This window comes from Oratosquilla oratoria, unplaced genomic scaffold (genome assembly GCF_046742065.1).
Source record: "Oratosquilla oratoria isolate Oo_2021 unplaced genomic scaffold, ASM4674206v1 SCAFFOLD52, whole genome shotgun sequence".
NCBI classification, from domain to species: Eukaryota; Metazoa; Arthropoda; class Malacostraca; order Stomatopoda; family Squillidae; genus Oratosquilla; species Oratosquilla oratoria.
Window position 1 is genome coordinate 1 of NW_027467716.1, and position 17,500 is coordinate 17,500.

General features: G+C 41.8%; 1 protein-coding gene across 1 annotated transcript in view; it reads left to right on the forward strand.

The window, feature by feature from the left end:
• Positions 1-1,540: 1,540 nt before the first annotated feature.
• The window catches only part of LOC143023631 (methyl farnesoate epoxidase-like), a gene marked incomplete at its 5' end in the record, with an annotated part of 49,067 nt that continues 33,107 nt past the window's right edge, over positions 1,541-17,500 (forward strand). The window contains 2 exon segments of the mRNA XM_076182218.1: positions 1,541-1,644; positions 8,001-8,178. Coding sequence (XP_076038333.1) covers positions 1,541-1,644; positions 8,001-8,178 — 282 coding nt within the window.

Sequence of the window (17,500 nt, forward strand, 5' to 3'; positions counted from 1 at the left end):
ATTCACGTACAAAACAGCCAAGAATGGACGTACTTCATAGAGGATTATCTCTAACTTTTAGTATTTGATGTTCCCTCCCTTATTCTTTCAACGTACAGACCTGAGGCGCGTCGGGGAACAGAGAGAGCGAGGTTCTGGAGGATGGATGTAGAAAAATGTTTGCCCAAATGTTTGTATGGGGCGGCAAAAAGTTTCGGCACACTAGATTTTCATCAAAACCCACCGAATGTTTTATTGGAAAAAGTTCAAGAGCACTGCTGCTTCGGCCAAATCCTTTATATTTTCACATTCCACCAAAATCCAGCCGTTACCAGTTACCAATTTTGCTGTGATGAGCAGGTTGCCCGTCCTGCTGTTACATTTCAATTTGACAAGATGTCGAAGCAGGTCGTCAAGATGGTCTTGCCAAGAGCTCCAGGTACCGCTTCTCTTGTTGACTGTAACTTCCCTTGGTAAAAAACCACTAGCTTTTCAACAACCATGGGTTACCCAAAAGTAAACCCCTGACCATGACCAAGTCAGCGGTGCTTGACAGTTTCCTTGGTGTAACCTGAGAAAGGAAGGATCTTGGACCCCATGTTGTATCCGATGTCTTCCCTCCTCGGTCGTGCTAGTGATAGTTAAAGGTAGCCTCTCCAGTCCCCATAACCACTTTCTTATACTTGTCCTAATCCCAGGCAAAATTATAGTTCGATTTTTGTTTTGCGTGGCTGTAATAAGATCGGTTTTCTTCGAGGTGTGCTAGAAACTTAGACCCAAGGTCGTTACGTGAAGGGTGACTTTGCACGGTCCTCAGAGACACAGTGGCCAGTCAGTTGAGGGTTTTTGTGTTTTAATTCTTTGTATCAGAAATGCGAGGTTCCATCCCTGTCAACTTGTCGCTCCAGGGACCTTTAAAGTTCTTATGGTTTTCCTCCTGGTCTTTTTCTTGGGAGCTCTGGGTTGGCGCCCGCCAGCGGTTGTACGGCAACGCTTCGCTCCATCCTCTGCACAAAATGCAGTGGAGTGCCTATGGAAGCTTGAAATTTTCTTTGTTGGAACCTTTCCTCCTTTTTCCAGGGCAAAGCAATGCTTGCCAGTCAGTCCTTCTTCGCAAGTTCTTTCCCAAGCCCAATGCTTATTGATAAAAACAATTGTAAAAAGGGATAAGAGAGAGAGAAAAAAAAGTTATTCGCGGAGAAGAGCAAAGCACCTCCGTCCACCACAAAGGCCAGTGGTAACTGATTTCGTGACATCATCGGTCTCGCTAGCCTGTACTCTCCTCTGGTGCGCCAATTTTCCAGACGTATTTGAACTACAGTTTTATGGGGAGGTCTCTTACTCGCCATCAGAATTGGCGCGAGCCATGATGCGCTGATTTAGGTGGAGCTGACTGTATGCCTCTGACAGACGCATTGTTGTTATTCATTCCCCCTCTTTAAAAATGAATAGGTTTGCGGATGGAGAAATATGGATAGTGCCGCAACTGACAGGTTAACGCAATATATCTAATAAGTCGTTTCTTGATGTTAGTTTTTCCTTCTTTCCTGCCTCCTTGCAGGTGGAGCAGCTGGCCAGCCAGAACGGGCGCAAGATCTCCCTCAAGAGCAACGTATTCGCACTTCATGTGCTCAACGTGGTGTGGGCTTTCCTCACCGGGAAAACGTGAGTTTTATGTAATTGGCAATAGCCGACAACTATACCAAAAGAAAAAACAAGAGAGGACGGAGCCTTTTATCAGTACGATGTTTCGCTTGTTACAGTTTGATCAAGTACATAATCATGGTTTATTCTCAGACATGTGCACCACTACTATGTTCTTGATAAAGCTGTAACAAATGAAAATTCGTAATAATAAAGGCTCCGTCCTCACTTGGCTTTTGATAAAACGTGTGTCCTCTTTGTCCCCACTTAACCGTTGAACAACATCTTCAATCCGATGGCGAAGACGAAGAATCCGTTTTCACAAGATCCAAACAATTTCATTATCAGTGGGTATATATCCGCATTAAAGCGGCCAGTCAGAAACTCACTATAGTGCTTGTACTAAGTATAGTTTCATAACCTTGGGTAGCTATGATTAAATATTATTTGTCCCCAGGATCGAATTCTCAAACTACACTACGTGACCGAATTGCATTTTTTTTCATATGCTGAATAGCAGATATCAACATCCGTAATTTAGACAGAGTTGATATAGTGTCCAAAATAAACCGTTATTCACAAAAAAAAAAAAAAAAGTGTACATAGACAAGGCCAAGTTTTGGTTTCATCATGTGTAGGGTCAAAGACTACCAAATCTTTACACGTACGAGGGCGCACACACACACACACACACACACACACACACACACACACACACACACACACACACACACACACACACACACACACACACACACACACACACACACACACACACACACACACACACACACACACACACACACACACACACACACACACACACACACACACACACACACACACACACACACACACACACACACACACACACACACACACACACACACACACACACACACACACACACACACACACACACGCACACACGCACACACACACACACACACACACACACACACACACACACACACACACACACACACACACACACACAACACACACACACACACACACACACACACACACACACACACACACACACACACACACACACACACACACACACACACACACACACACACACACACACACACAAGCGCGCGCGCACGCACACACACAAATTTCTGTGGTATAATGTTGATGAGGTAAATGTTAATTATCACATCACTGTTATTATATTGATGGTGCTACATAGATTAACATAGATACAAAGAGCAAATTGATAAGAGTAGTACTATGAAAATTAAGTAAGCAATAGGAGAAATCTAAAGTTGCTCTTGATTTTTACGAATTATAATTAATCATATTGAATGACAGTGCTACAAAGATTTACATAGCTACAGGGAATAAATTAAGAAGAGTAGTATTATGGAAGTTAAGTAAACAATATCAGAAATGTAAAATATATCTTAAGTTTTATGATGTATAATGAATCCACTTCTTATTTTTGGGGGGATTACTCTCCCCACAGTTTCATTGTGGGTCTTCCACGGTCAAAGAATGTTGTCACACAAAAACAGTTTCTAAGATCAAGCGTCTGTATAATGGTTTCTCACAAGAAACAACACTATCATCAACGTCATTCAACCACTTCATACACAACGTCATATCTCCTAAATTAGAACTCGATATACACAGATATTTAGTAACTGTAAACCGTAATTACAAAATAGCTTTCTAAAACTAGACAATCGTACCTGAAAGAGCTGAAGAATTGGCTAAAAAAAAGGAAAAAGTTAGGATTCCTACAAAATCATCACTAACTGCTCATTTTTGAATACTGCTAATTCACAAAACACGCAACCATCTCAATGAACGGCCAACCCATTCACCTTTAAAAGACTACAATAATAAGTTTCAATTACATACATGGCCTTTATACCTCACACAAGAAACTTTGTGAAAGGCAGGTGAAAAAATGAATGTACTCAGGATTTAGCTAACGAGTAAAACATTCATTATAGTGTACATATACCTCATAAAAATACCCTAAATTATATGTTCATAACATGGTATCCTACGAGTATATTAAAGAAAAGAAAGAAAACATATATATTCGTACAACATGACTATCTGTTTATATACTAAGGGCTTTTTCCTCTTTATAAGGGTGATAGGTAAGTCAAAATGCAAGTACCCACTCCCACCCATGCGACTCTCATCCACCACCCTTTCCTCCCCCTCGTCTTAGCTCCTTATGGATGACGGATCATCTCTGTATCCTGGGTAAAAAGCAATGCAGCAAGACACAGCACATCCACAGTAAGGCCGCTTCATTTGATCGGGAAACCCCACTCTCCGTCTCCTCATGCGTGTCAAATTATCTTCCATACATAACCACTCCCTCCCCTTTAACACCTACCTTCCTTGCATTAGAGTATTATCTATACTCAGCCATTCTCAACTCAACCCTATCTCCTGCCTAATCCCTTCCTTCCTCAACAGACGTTCCTCTCTTGCTCATCACCCCTTTCACCCCATTCATTCATCTCATCCTCGGTCGTCCCCTCAAGTTCACTACATTTATCTCTGCTTTCTACACCTTTTTTACTAATCTTTCTTCGTTTATTCTTTCCATGTGTCAAAATCATCCCAATACTTTTTCATCAATCCTATCTGCCATCTCCTTTTCCACTCCAATTCTCTTTCTCACCTCCTCGTTTCTCACTATGTTCAATCTTGTAACTCCTACCATACTTCTCAGACATTTAATCTCAAACAGACTTAAATTTTTCTTCTGTGTTTCTCCTAAATTCCATGTTTCTGCCCAATACAGTGCCGCCGACACAATCAGCCATTCATATAGTCTCCTCTTCGCATCCATTGCCAGTTGCCTATTTCTCATAACACTTTTTAATATTCCAAGGCATTTACTTGTTACTCCCACCTTACAATCTACCTTCACCTCTACTCCTCCCTTTCCTGCCACATGTGACCCCAAATACCTAAAGGTTTCCACTTTCTCCAGCCTCTCTCCTTTAAGACTTACTTCCATCTCACTGCCATCCTCTCTCCTTGTACATCTCATCGCCTTATATTTCCCCATTCTACCTTCCACTTTCTCATATTGCATGCTCTTCTAAACTCCGTCAGTAACTCCCTTAATCATCCCTCTGACCCTGCCACGCGCGCAGTGTTGTCAGCAAACAACTGGCTCACCTCCAACTTTTTTCCATTTTCTTTAATCATCTCCAGTCACTTATCTATTACCCGTGTGTTTACCTCCCGCACCCCCATCCATGTATACATTGAAAAGTCATGGCGACATGACACATCCCTGGTGCAATACCACTTTCACTTTAAACAACTCGCTCTCTCCATTTTCAGTTCTAACGCAGGCTCTATTACTCTTGTAAAAATTCTTGTCGGCTCTTACAGCTTTCTCTGAATAAATCCCATTTATCTGCAACACTTCCTACAGTGTCTTTTTGTCTACCTTGTCATAAGCCTTTTCGAGTTCCATAAAGGCCCAAAAACCTTCCTTACTTTTTCCTAAAGCTCTTTCACATATTTGTCTTACCACAAAAATCTTATCCACGCAACCCCTACCTTTCCTAAATCCACACAGTTTCTCACCCATTACTTTCTCTGTTCCTCTCCAAATCCTCTCAATTAAAACCCTCCCATAAGCCTTCCTAACTATAGTCAACAAATTGATCTCTCTGAAACTATATTACTCACATTTACCCCCCTTGGCCTTGTAAAGCGGAACCATACATGCACTATTTAGTCCTCCGGCTCTCTACTCTCCCTTAGACACACATTAAACAACCGCCAGTCCACTATTACTGTACCTCTCTTTTTTAGCTGTTCCATGTGACACCCATCCAACCCAGGAGCCTTACATGCTCTCATCATTTTCAGATAAAGAGACTTGTACCTCATTTTTCTTATTTCTCCTCCATTTTCCTCTCCCACCACCGTTATATTCCTAGTACCTCCCACTGCTACAACCACTCCCTCCCTATCCTCCTCCACCTTCAACAGCTCTTTAAAATACTCCGCCCACCTTCCCCTTACTGTCTCCTCTTCTGTTAACACCTGTCCATCTGCGCCTTTTATCTTTCCTTTTCTACTTGACTCACCTCCCTTTCCTCTTTTAACTTCCTTCCAAACTATCTTTTTATTACTTAAAAAATAATCTGCCATACTCTTCCCCGATTTAACATCTGCTTTTCTTTTTACTTCCTTTATCTTTTGTTTTGCTACTCTTTTTTTTTCTTTGTACCTCTCATATCTTTACCTCTTGCCCTACATTGTAACCATTTCCTGAATGCTCGCTTCTTCTCTTCTACTGCCTTTTTCACTCATCATCCCACCACTCACTACCCTTCCTTCTATTTGATCCTATCCTCTTTGTTTCACATACCATCTTTGCATATCTTGACACCTCCTCCTTGAAACACCCCCATTCCTCCACCACTCACTACCCTTCCTTCTATTTGCTCCTATCCTCTTTCTTTCACATACCATCTTTGCATACCTTGACACCTCCTCCTTGAAACACCCCCATTCTTCCTCCACTCCTACTCTATCCTTCACCACTTTCTACACTTCTCTCAGCTTCCCCTGGTACTACTGCTCTTTTTTCATCTCATTTAAATAGTCTACTCTAAGTATCTCTCTATCTTCTGCCTTTTTCCTCCTTCTCCACCTACCCTCTACTCTAAACTTACCTTCCACCAAAAATTACCTGGTATTCCCCCATTCTCACATTTGAGAACATGGATATACAGAACTCTTTATACACTTTTTATACCACTATCTAGTCCATTAATACCTTATCAACTACCCTCTCATCCACCACCCTCTCCCATATGTACAGCAGCTTGACTTTTTTCCTAAGCAACGTAGGCTATCATCATCTCTTTTTCTAAACACATCTCCACCATTAACTCTGCACTATCATTTTACTTGGCATTCCGCACTTCCCAATCACTCCGTCTAATGGTTCATCCCCTACTCTAGCATTGAGATTTCCCAAATCACTATAATGACATTGCTCCCAAAACCCTCTGTGTAGTCATTTAGATATATTCAAAAAGCCTTCATTTCATCTATATTCTTCTCACTACCATGTCCATATGCACTTAAAAAAAAAAAAAAAACCATCTTCCTTCCCGGTTCCAACTTTATCCACATTAACCTTGAAGAAACCTCTTTCCTCTCCACCACATGCTTACCTTCCTCCTTACTTACAAGTAGAGCGCCCCCCTTCCCCCCTTCCTTCCCACAAACACAGTGCCTACCTTTTCCCTTTTGCTCTCATCTTTACTACACCCACGCACATTAAAAGACTTAAACATTAGGGTTCTGTTTGGAAAACACCTCTCAGTCCCTTGACTTCTAATAGGAATGTACCCCTTAGGGTTACAGAGAGCAGGATGGCTAGTCCCACACTCCGTCCCGCTTTAGCAGCCTTTACGACTCGAGTGGGAAGACTCGGTGACAGTATTCTTTGTCTCTATACCACAGGGGACAGGCGAAAATGGAAATATATACTCAAACAAGTGGTACAGGACAGTATTAAGACGACGGGGGAAGAACAACGGAGGGACAGTTGTAGTGCAAAAAAGTAGTATAATTTCTCTATGAGTAGAGATTTCCTCTAACATAGACAAACTTATGTGTGTCTCTAGTCCATAGGGGAGACCGACATACCCATTAAAGTGTCGGCTGCATACTACTAGGCAAGTTATACCCCACAATAACAGGCAGCCAATACCCTAGGTGTGGTGTACCATAAAACCTAAAATTATGATAACAGGTAAAAAAAAAAAAAAAAAAAAAAAAAAAAAAAATATCGCTAGAAGAATACATTAATATGAATGTTCCATGCTAGGGTCGTCACACCCGTCACATGGCATCACACAGTAACTCATAGGAAATAGGACGAAATAGCAGCGTATTATTCCCCACGTACCCCACAACACTTATTTACAGAAATGCAGGTCACAAAGAAAACAAATATCACCACCGTAGAAGCCTGGCAACAGACTTTCTATATCACCACACAGAAGAAAGTGAACGCATTATCTTGTACTGTGTAACATCTGCCCAATTTAAAATAACCGATAAAATTTCTTCCCTATTTGAAGTATGGATATATTTGATAACCGTGGCCAAATTTTTGGGGGCCTTGGGTCTCCTGCGAGACACCAGAGGCAACGGCTTGATTGATTTAAAAAAAATCAGGTAATATATGAAAGTATAAGTAAATAAATACATTTCATCTGTAGGTAAACAAGCCCGGTAATTTGTTGACTTTGATTAGTAGTGCGTTCAAAGATAAGCAAAACGCATCATCAATAGTCAACTGCTTGAAGTTACAGGAGAACCTCTTACTAATAGTGGCATTTATTCCTTTGATGCAGGTTCAACCATGACGACCCAGATTTGCACAAGATCGCTACAATGGTTCGCCAAGTTATACATACCAACTTGGGCCAGAGTTTGCTGAGCTACTTACCATTCATGATTCGCTTGTTCCCTGAGTGGACTGGATACAACACAGCCATTCACCTTTACGATACCATCCGTGAAGTTATAATGGTTAGTGAGGCGTAACAAAGTCAAATAACCTTTACAGCCTTTTATCCAGATTGAGTGTGCAATATATTGCCTACAAATAAGTATCATTAATAAGAGCGGTCTACTGTCGTCCTTTCAATGCACTTAATAGAGGGGTAAAGAGAACATTGTACAGGATCTAAGCCATCCCCGGTCAATTTAATTTATGGGATAGAGAACATAGGGTTTACTCATCAGAATGAAAAAAAAAAGTAAAATAAAATAAGAATAGAATGAACTTTCAAATTTTAATCAATATCTTTTTGATTCTTATTTTCCTCTGACCAATGTTATGTATATATATATATATATATATATATAAATATATATATATACATATATATATATATATATATATATATACATATATATATCTAAGTTATTAAAAAAATTATGGTGCCCCTAACTCGGACCATGGCAAAAAACGGACACCCCCGGGCCGGCCCGGTGTAAGGGTTTATCAGCGTTTCTCGGGTGTAAAGATTGACCCCCTCTACTACGTGGGGTCATATTACATTGCAATATGGGTGAAGATTCAAAGACAATGAAGAGACGAAATCGACACTTCTGGGGGTGGGTTACTCGAGAAAAAAAGTTAACTAAAGGGGAGTTAAATGCCAACAAAAAACTAACACAGCAGATGAAAAGTGAACATATGTCTACTTTCCCAGACCTGTACCAACAAACTAAAGTCTCAAATGTAAAGGAGTCGATAAAAGTGTTTCAGCGAAAGCTATTGACGTTTAATAAGAAGTTAAACGAGGACAAAAACTACAACTACAGTGATGATGTTTTAGATTCCCTGGAGGTTTACGTTGGTGAAATACCAAAAGAGAGAACAGAGGGTTTTGAAAAGCATTATTTTGCCGGTTACAAAAGTTTCACTAAGAATGGGGGCAAATCTGACCATACAGAGTACCAGAAGCATTATTTGCAGAGGACTTTTCAGTCTCAAAGGAGGTTAGACAAAGCTAAAAAGTACGCCATAAAAAGAGCGTGCAAAGAAATGCCAAAATCTGTAACTGAAGTTGAGAAAAAAGACGATGTCTCTTCTACAGATACCGTAGTTGCCACAGTTGACACAGTGACTTCAAGTTTAAGCGATATCACAGCAACAGAGCCACTTCCGTTAGACCCTGATAGCACATTGGTGGAGATAAAGACAACCCTGAGGGAAACTAAACGAGAGATAGAAGCAACGGCAAAAAGTAATCCTTTGAGACGTAAAAGACGAACAAAAGCGGAGATCGCAGCAGACAAAGTTAAGAGAAAAGAAGATAAAAAGCGTAAGAAAGCTATAAAGCAACAGATAAAGTTCATGAAGAGGGATAACTTTTTAGCCTCTGACGCAGATGTTTCAACTGAAGCATTTGAAAGGATAAACAAAATGCAGGTCGAACGTAAAGACCTTGGTAAAAAGCCTGAGTTTTTAGAAATGAAAGAGCGTTTAGCGCTATCATATCGCGGCCATATTACGGAGACTTCTGAGGCGAAAGTTACACCTCACTCGGTCGGGGAGTTAGGTGCGTTCAGGTGAAAGATGTGTCAAGCACTACTGTTCAAGCGAGAACGCAAGACCATGTGCTGCAATGGAGGAAAAACTCCCATAAATACACTGGCATTGACAAAATTGGGTGACAATATTAAGGGGCTTTACGATGGTAGTTCTCCGCTCTCAAATTACTTCCTCAAAAACATTGTAGCGTTTAACAACGTCTTCTGTTTTACTTCGTTTGCAACTTTGGGAGCGTTAAATGATAAACGAGAATCGGCACTGTGTTACAAAATTCAAGGTAAAGTTTACCATAGGTTAGGCCTGATGAAGCCAGGTTTGTTAACAGGACAACAAAATGATGCAGCCGTTGTCAATAAACCATTTTGGAAGTCTGCGGAAAATTTCTTGGATTTGTACTTTTACCATGACAAAGAACAGCAGATAAAGTTACGTTGTGATAGGTTTGAACGTTATACCGGCAAGACAGATAATGAGAAAGAGGCATGTAACGAAACTGTTAAAAGAAGAAGGCGGGAAAACGCTGAGTGCCTTAGGAATGAAAACATTATCGAGCAATTCTATGATTATTTGACAAATAACAATGTTTCCCTCAAGGGTATGTTACATACATACATACATATACCAAGGCTTTTTCCCCCTTCCAAGGGAGGTAGCCAAAAAGGGAAAGGCACAAAAACACTCCCACCCATTACATCCCCAAATACACTCCACATCCCTCCTACCCTTCCTCTCATCTGAGCACCTCCTGGATGACGGGTCATCCCTGCACCCTGCCCACCGCCCTGGGTCAGAAGCAGTGTCGCAAGACACAGCACATCCACAGCAAGGCCGCTTCATTTAATCGGCGACCCCCCCTCTCCGTCCCCCTTTGCATATAAGGCGAGGACGGGGAGAAATCCCTTCGGGCTGCGTCAAAATTTACTCACACATACTACCCCACCCCCCACCCCCCCGCCCATTTCTCCTCATGCAATCACAACATCATCCATATACAACCATTCTCCACTCACCTCTGTCTTCCGTCCTCTCCCTTCCTTCCTCAACAGACATTCCCCTCGTCCCCAAAGCCCCCTTCACCCCATCCATCCACCTCATCCTAGGACGTCCCCTCATGTTCACTCCCTCCACATCTGCCTTCCATACCTCTTTTACTAGTCTTTCTTCACTCATTCTTTCCATGTGTCCAAACCATCCCAATATTCTTTCATCAACCCTATCTCCCAAATCTCTTTTCACCCCTGTTCTCCTCCTCACCTCCTCATTTCTCACTCTATCTAGCCTAGTAACCCCCACCATACTTCTCAGACACCTCATCTCAAACACATTCAAACTCCTTCTCTCTTCTTCTCTTATGTTCCACGTTTCTGCCCCATACAGTGCTGTTGGCACAATCACTCCTTCATACAGTCTCCTCTTCGCATCCATTCCCAAATGTCTATTCCTCATTACACTCTTTAAACCACCAAGGCATTTACTCGCTTCTCTCAATCTACATTCTACCTCCACCTTCACTCCACCTTTTCCTGCTACACTTGCACCCAAGTATCTAAAACTATCCACTTCCTCCAGTCGCTCTCCCTTAATGTTCACTTCCAGTCTACTGCCACTTTCACCCCTTGTACATCTCATCACCTTACTTTTACCCACATTTATCTTTAGCTTTCTTCTATCACATACTCTCCCAAACTCTGCCACCAGCTTCCTCAATCCCTCCTCTGACCCTGCCACAAGCGCAGTGTCGTCCGCAAACAACAGCTGGCTCACCTCCCACCTTTCTCCATTTTCTTTAACCATCTTCAATCCCTGACTCACTACCCTAGCATTCACCTCTCGCACCACCCCATCCATGTATAAGTTGAAAAGCCAGGGCGACATAACGCATCCTTGACGAAGTCCCACCTTTACTTCAAACCACTCACTCTCTCCATTTCTAATCCTAACACATGCTCTACTACTCTCATAAAAACTCTTGACAGCTCCCAAAAGCTTTCCTCCTATCCCATAAATCTACATAACCTCCCACAGTGCCTTCCTGTCTACCCTATCATAAGCCTTTTCCAGATCCATAAAAGCCCAAAAAACATCCTTCCCCTTTCCTATAGCTTTCTCACATATCTGTCTTACCACAAAGATCTGATCTACACAACCTCTACCCGTCCTAAATCCACACTGTTCCTCACCAATTACTCCTTCTGTTCCTCTCCTAATCCTCTCAATTAAGATCCTCCCATAAGCCTTCCCTACTACACTCAACAGGCTAATCCCTCTGAAATTACTACATTCACACTTGTCCCCTTTTCCCTTGTAAAGAGGAACTATACAGGCACTACTCCAGTCCTCCGGTACTCTACCCTCTCTCCAGCAAACATTAAATAACCTCACCAACCAGTCCACCATCACTGAACCTCCCTTTTTCAGACATTCTGCATGACATCCATCCAGACCAGGTGCCTTACCTGCTTTCATCATCTTTACAACTGCCTTCACCTCATCCTTCCTTATTTCTCCTCCATTCTCCTCACTCATCACTCTCATTTTCTTCGCATTTCCCACTGCAGCTATCTTTCCTTCCCTATCCTCCTTCACATTCAGCAACTCCCTAAAATATTCTGCCCATCTTCTCCTCACTGCCATCTCTTCCATTATCATCTCTCCATCTGTACCTTTTACCTTTTCTTCCCTACTTGATTCGCCTCCTCTTCCTCTCTTAATTTCTTTCCAAAACATCTTTTTATTACTTTCAAAATTTTCTGTCATACTCCTACCCCATTTCACATCTGCTCTCCTCTTTGCCACCTTTACCTTTTGCTTTACTTCTCTTTTCTTTTCTTTGTACGTCTCATATGACTCCCCTGTCCTCTTTTGTAACCAATCTGTGAATGCTCGCTTCTTCTCTTCTACAACCTTCTTTGTTTCCTCATCCCACCATTCACTACCCTTTCTTCTATTTCCCCCTGTCCTTCTTGTTCCACACACCATCCTTGCACACTTTAAGACTCCCTCCTTGAACCATCCCCATTCCTCCTCCACACCCATCTCTGTTCTATCCTTTACTCCCTCCCACTCCTCCTTCAGCTTCTTTTCGTACTCCTTCTCCTTTTCCTTTTCATTCAAGGAGTTCACTCTAAGAACCTCCCTACCTTTTGTCCCTTTCCTCCTTCTCCATCTATCCTCCACTCTCAGCTTACCTTCCACCAAAAAATGATCTGATATTCCCCCACCCTCTCCCCTTAGCACATGTACATCCTTAACTCTTCCTATCATAATCCTATTTACCACTACATAATCATTAGCGCTCTATCTACCACCCTTCCCTCCACCACCCTCTCCCATGTGTACTTATGCTTGACTTTCTTCCGAAACACTGTATTTGCTATCATCAACTCTCTTTCTAGACACATTTCCACCATCAACTCTCCACTACGATTCTTTCCTGGAACTCCACACTTCCCAACCACTCCATCGATTGGACCATTTCCCACCCTAGCATTAAGGTCTCCCAGTACTATTACATTGGCATTTCTTCCTAAACCCTCTATGCACTCATTTAAATCTATCCAAAAGGCCTCCCTTTCTTCCATGCTCTTCTCACTGCCCGGCCCATATGCACTTACAAAGACCCACATCTCCTTTCCCAGTTTCACCTTCATCCACATTATCCTTGAGGAAACCTCCTTCCACTCCACTACCCCTTTACCTATCTCCTCACTTACTAGAATAGGCACCCCTTCCCTCCCTCGCACTCTCTTCATTCCTGATAACCTCCCACTTACACTCCCAAACTTACACTCACCCTTCCCTTTCAACTTAGTTTCACTCAAAGCCAACACATCCAACTTTCTTCTCACAAACATACTACCTATCTCTTCCCTTTTACTCTCATCTGTACCACATCCACGCACATTAAAAGACCCAAACCTTAGGGTGCTGGCCCGAGGCCCTCCAGCACCCCTTATGCCTTTCCTTTTATTTTTAGGAATCTGCCCCTTGGGGCTACAGGGAGAAGGATGCCTAGTCCCTCTCCCCGTCCCTTTCTTCTCGCCTCTTACGATCCAAGTGGGAAACTTGGTGGCAGTATTCTTTTCCCCCACCACAGGGAATTCCCCCATCACAGAAAGAGAATACTCAGAGAAATGGTACAGGACAGCAACAAGGGGTTGGGGGACAGCATAACGGAGGGACAGTCGTAGTATAAAAGTGTCATCATTTCTCTATGAACAGAATTTCTTCTATCATAGACAAAATGATGTGTGGCTCTGGTCCGTAGGGGCGCCCCATATAGACCCTAAAGTATTGACTGCATGCTACTTTGCCACAATAACAAGCAGGGTATGTTAGAAGAGATAAAAACAGCAAAGAAGTTGATTGAGACGTATGTTGAAAACAGGAAGAAAATACCAGACGTGACAATAAGTTTGGAGACAGCTGAAAAGGTTAGAACAAAGGAACACAAAGGTGTCTATAGTTTACCAACAGCCTCCTGTCAGGTTGGGGCTATAGTTAATTTTGGGCCAGATAAAGACACTCTAAAAGTTACAATCGCGTCTCCTCTCCCAGATTCAAAGTTTGCTCTTAGAATGTTGAGCTCGACAAACTTCTTTTACGATATCAACCAGTAACCATTAAAGTTGCCTCAGGGAGACAGAGGTGACAGTATTAAAATGGAAAAGAAGGGAAGCAGTAAATGTATTTCGGCGTTGATGTACTATTCGGCACTTTACATGGAAAGAGAAGGAATTTTCAACTACATCTTAAGAGGGCGACGTCTCTTTCAACAATTTGTCGTCGATAATTATGTGAAAATTGAGACAAGCAGGTTGAGGTTTTTGGAATACAACCATAGTAACATACGTAAAGAGAGAATCGACCTTTTAAGGGTCAATGACAAAAACAGGACAGGGCAAAGGATTATACTTCCTCCAACTTTTGTAGGAGGTCCAAGGTATATGAAGCAACGCCAGCAGGATGCTTTAGCATATGTGTCTTCTTATGGTTCACCTGATTACTTCATTACCTTTACGATGAACCGTAAATGGTCGGATCTTACTGAAGCGTTAGAAAAATTTAGCGGGCCAGGAACACAGCCGTGCGATCGCCCAGATATCGTAAGTCGGGTTTTCAAGTTGAAATTAGACAGTTTAATAGATGATTTGACACAGAAAAATGCTTTTGGCCCTGTTAAGGCGCACCTTTATAGTGTTGAATGGCAAAAACGTGGTTTACCTCATGCCCATATATTACTTTGGATGTCAATTCGAGTAACGGCAGACATAATATCACAGATAATAAGAGCAGAGATACCGGATAAAGAACAGGAACCCAGGTTATACGAGACAGTAACACGTTGTATGATGCATGGTCCTTGCAAGGGCTACGACGAGTCACAGGTGTGTTGTCTAGGAAAAAGTTCTAAACCTGATAAGTGTGCTAAAGGATATCCTAAAACTTGCAGGAACGACTTATTGTTTGGCAACAACGGTTACCCGGAGTACGTTAGGCGTTCGATTGGTGAAGGTGGTAACTCTTTTCAGTTGAAATTGAAAGACAGACAAAAAACTATTGATAATTCGTGGGTTGTTCCTTATAACCCCTTTCTTTGCTTAAAGTATGATGCGCACATCAATGTTGAATGCTCCAATTCAATTAAAGCTATTGCTTACGTGACTAAATACGTAAACAAAGGTTCTGATCGGATACTATTTACAAAAACTTCAGGCGAAGATGAGGTGGTGAACGAAGTTAAGAACTTCCAAGAAGCACGTTACATCAACGCTAATGAAGCGACGTGGAAGATATTCAAATTTGAAATCAATAGGTCTTCTCCCCCCGTGTTTGCATTGGATATACATTTAGAGGGTGAAAACTCAGTGTTTTATAGTGAAGGAGCGTCAGAGCAGGAAATTACTTCTAAGATACAAAAAGATACGCAGTTAACTGTCTTTTTCAAATTATGCAACACAGACGAGTTTGCAGCGACATTGTATTACAACCAGTTGCCCTTCCATTACGTTTATGACGCACAGAAGGCTATTTGGGAGGAACGCTTAGGGCGTACGTATAGTTTAGGACGCATTCGTGCTGTAACCACCAAGACGGTAGAACTGTTTTATTGAGGCTCTTGCTTACTCATAAGAAGGGCCCAAAATCATTCGAAGACCTTTGCACTATTGACGGAGTCATGTATGAGACAAACAGAGAAGCCGTTAAAGCGTTAGGGTTGCTGAGTGATGAAGAAACTTGGAAAGAGACGATTTTTGACATCATTAATCATATCAATGATAGAAATCAACTACGAGAGACCTACGCAAGCATGTTAGTCTTTTCAGATCTCGAAGACCAGTCGGGTATATGGGAAGAAGTCAAAGATTACTTTTCCAGCGATTACTTATACAAGGCTAAGTTAACAGAGTACAATGATGAAATCTACTTGGACGCTTTAGATAACATTCAACAACATGTGTGGAATTGCGGTGGAGGGTCGATTACCGAATATGGATTACCATCTTCTAGAGGAGGCAAAAGGTCATCTAATGTTATCAGAAGGGAAAAAGCTTACAACAAGCAACAGCTTAAGGAGAACGTCGACGAAAAGATAAAGCTTCTAAACGACAAGCAACGGAATGTCTATGAAACTGTGATGAAACGAGTGAAAAAAGGATACGAGTATAGCAACAATAGCATATTCGTTAAAGCTGCTGGAGGCACTGGGAAATCTTTTGTCTTGAATCTGTTGCTAGACACTGTTCGTTCTCAAGGAAAGATCGCTTTGGCTGTTGCTTCCTCTGGAATTGCAGCCACGGTTCTTTCAGGAGGAAGAACGGCTCATAACATGTTCAAGATTCCGTTAATGGAACACGATGAAGTTAGAGCGTGTAGTGTTAAGAAAAACACAGAAATGGCAAGATTATTAGAAGAAACTTGCCTGATAGTCTGGGACGAAGTTGTAATGGCCAATATAAACATGTTGACGTCACTTGATATTACCTTGCGAGACATTATGGAGAACGATAAGTTTATGGGAGGAAAAGTGTTTGTCTGTGCTGGCGATTTTCGACAAATTCTACCAGTTATAAGAGGCGGAGGAAAAGCGGAGGAACTCGCATATTGTATAAAGTCCAGTTACATGTGGGATGGCCTAACAAAGCTTGAACTGACAGAAAATGTGCGTTTAAAGAAGGGTGATGTTAGAAACATCAAGTTTGCGAAGCAACTTTTAGCTATTGGCACCCATAAAGACGGCGACATCGTTTTCGAGAAGAATTTTGGTGTACGGGCTTATTCACGGGACGAGTTGGTGTCAAAAGTTTACGATGGATTGGAGGAAAACCACTTGAACATGTCTTACTTTGAAAAGAGAGCAATAGTCTCGCCCACAAATGACGATGTCGACAGTGTCAACCAGATGATACACGAAAGCAATAAAGAAAAGGAAAAGGTCTACTATAGCGTAGATACACCGGTGGAAGAAGAAACAGATGTCCAAACATCGGTTTTCAATGCAATGACAAGCCCGTCGTTGCCCTTACACGCTCTAAAGGTGAAAGTTGGAAGCATTTTGATGATTATCCGAAATATTTGTCCTCCTAGGCTTTGTAATGGTACTCGAATAATGGTAACGAATTTGAAGAAAAATGTAATAGTCGGGAAGATACTTGGAGGCAGTTACCGGGGGGAACAAGTCCTAATACCCCGTATAGTGTTAGAGGCTCAAGACACACCAGTTCATTTTAAACGTAAACAGTTTCCAGTTAAATTAAGTTATGCCATGACTATTAACAAGAGTCAAGG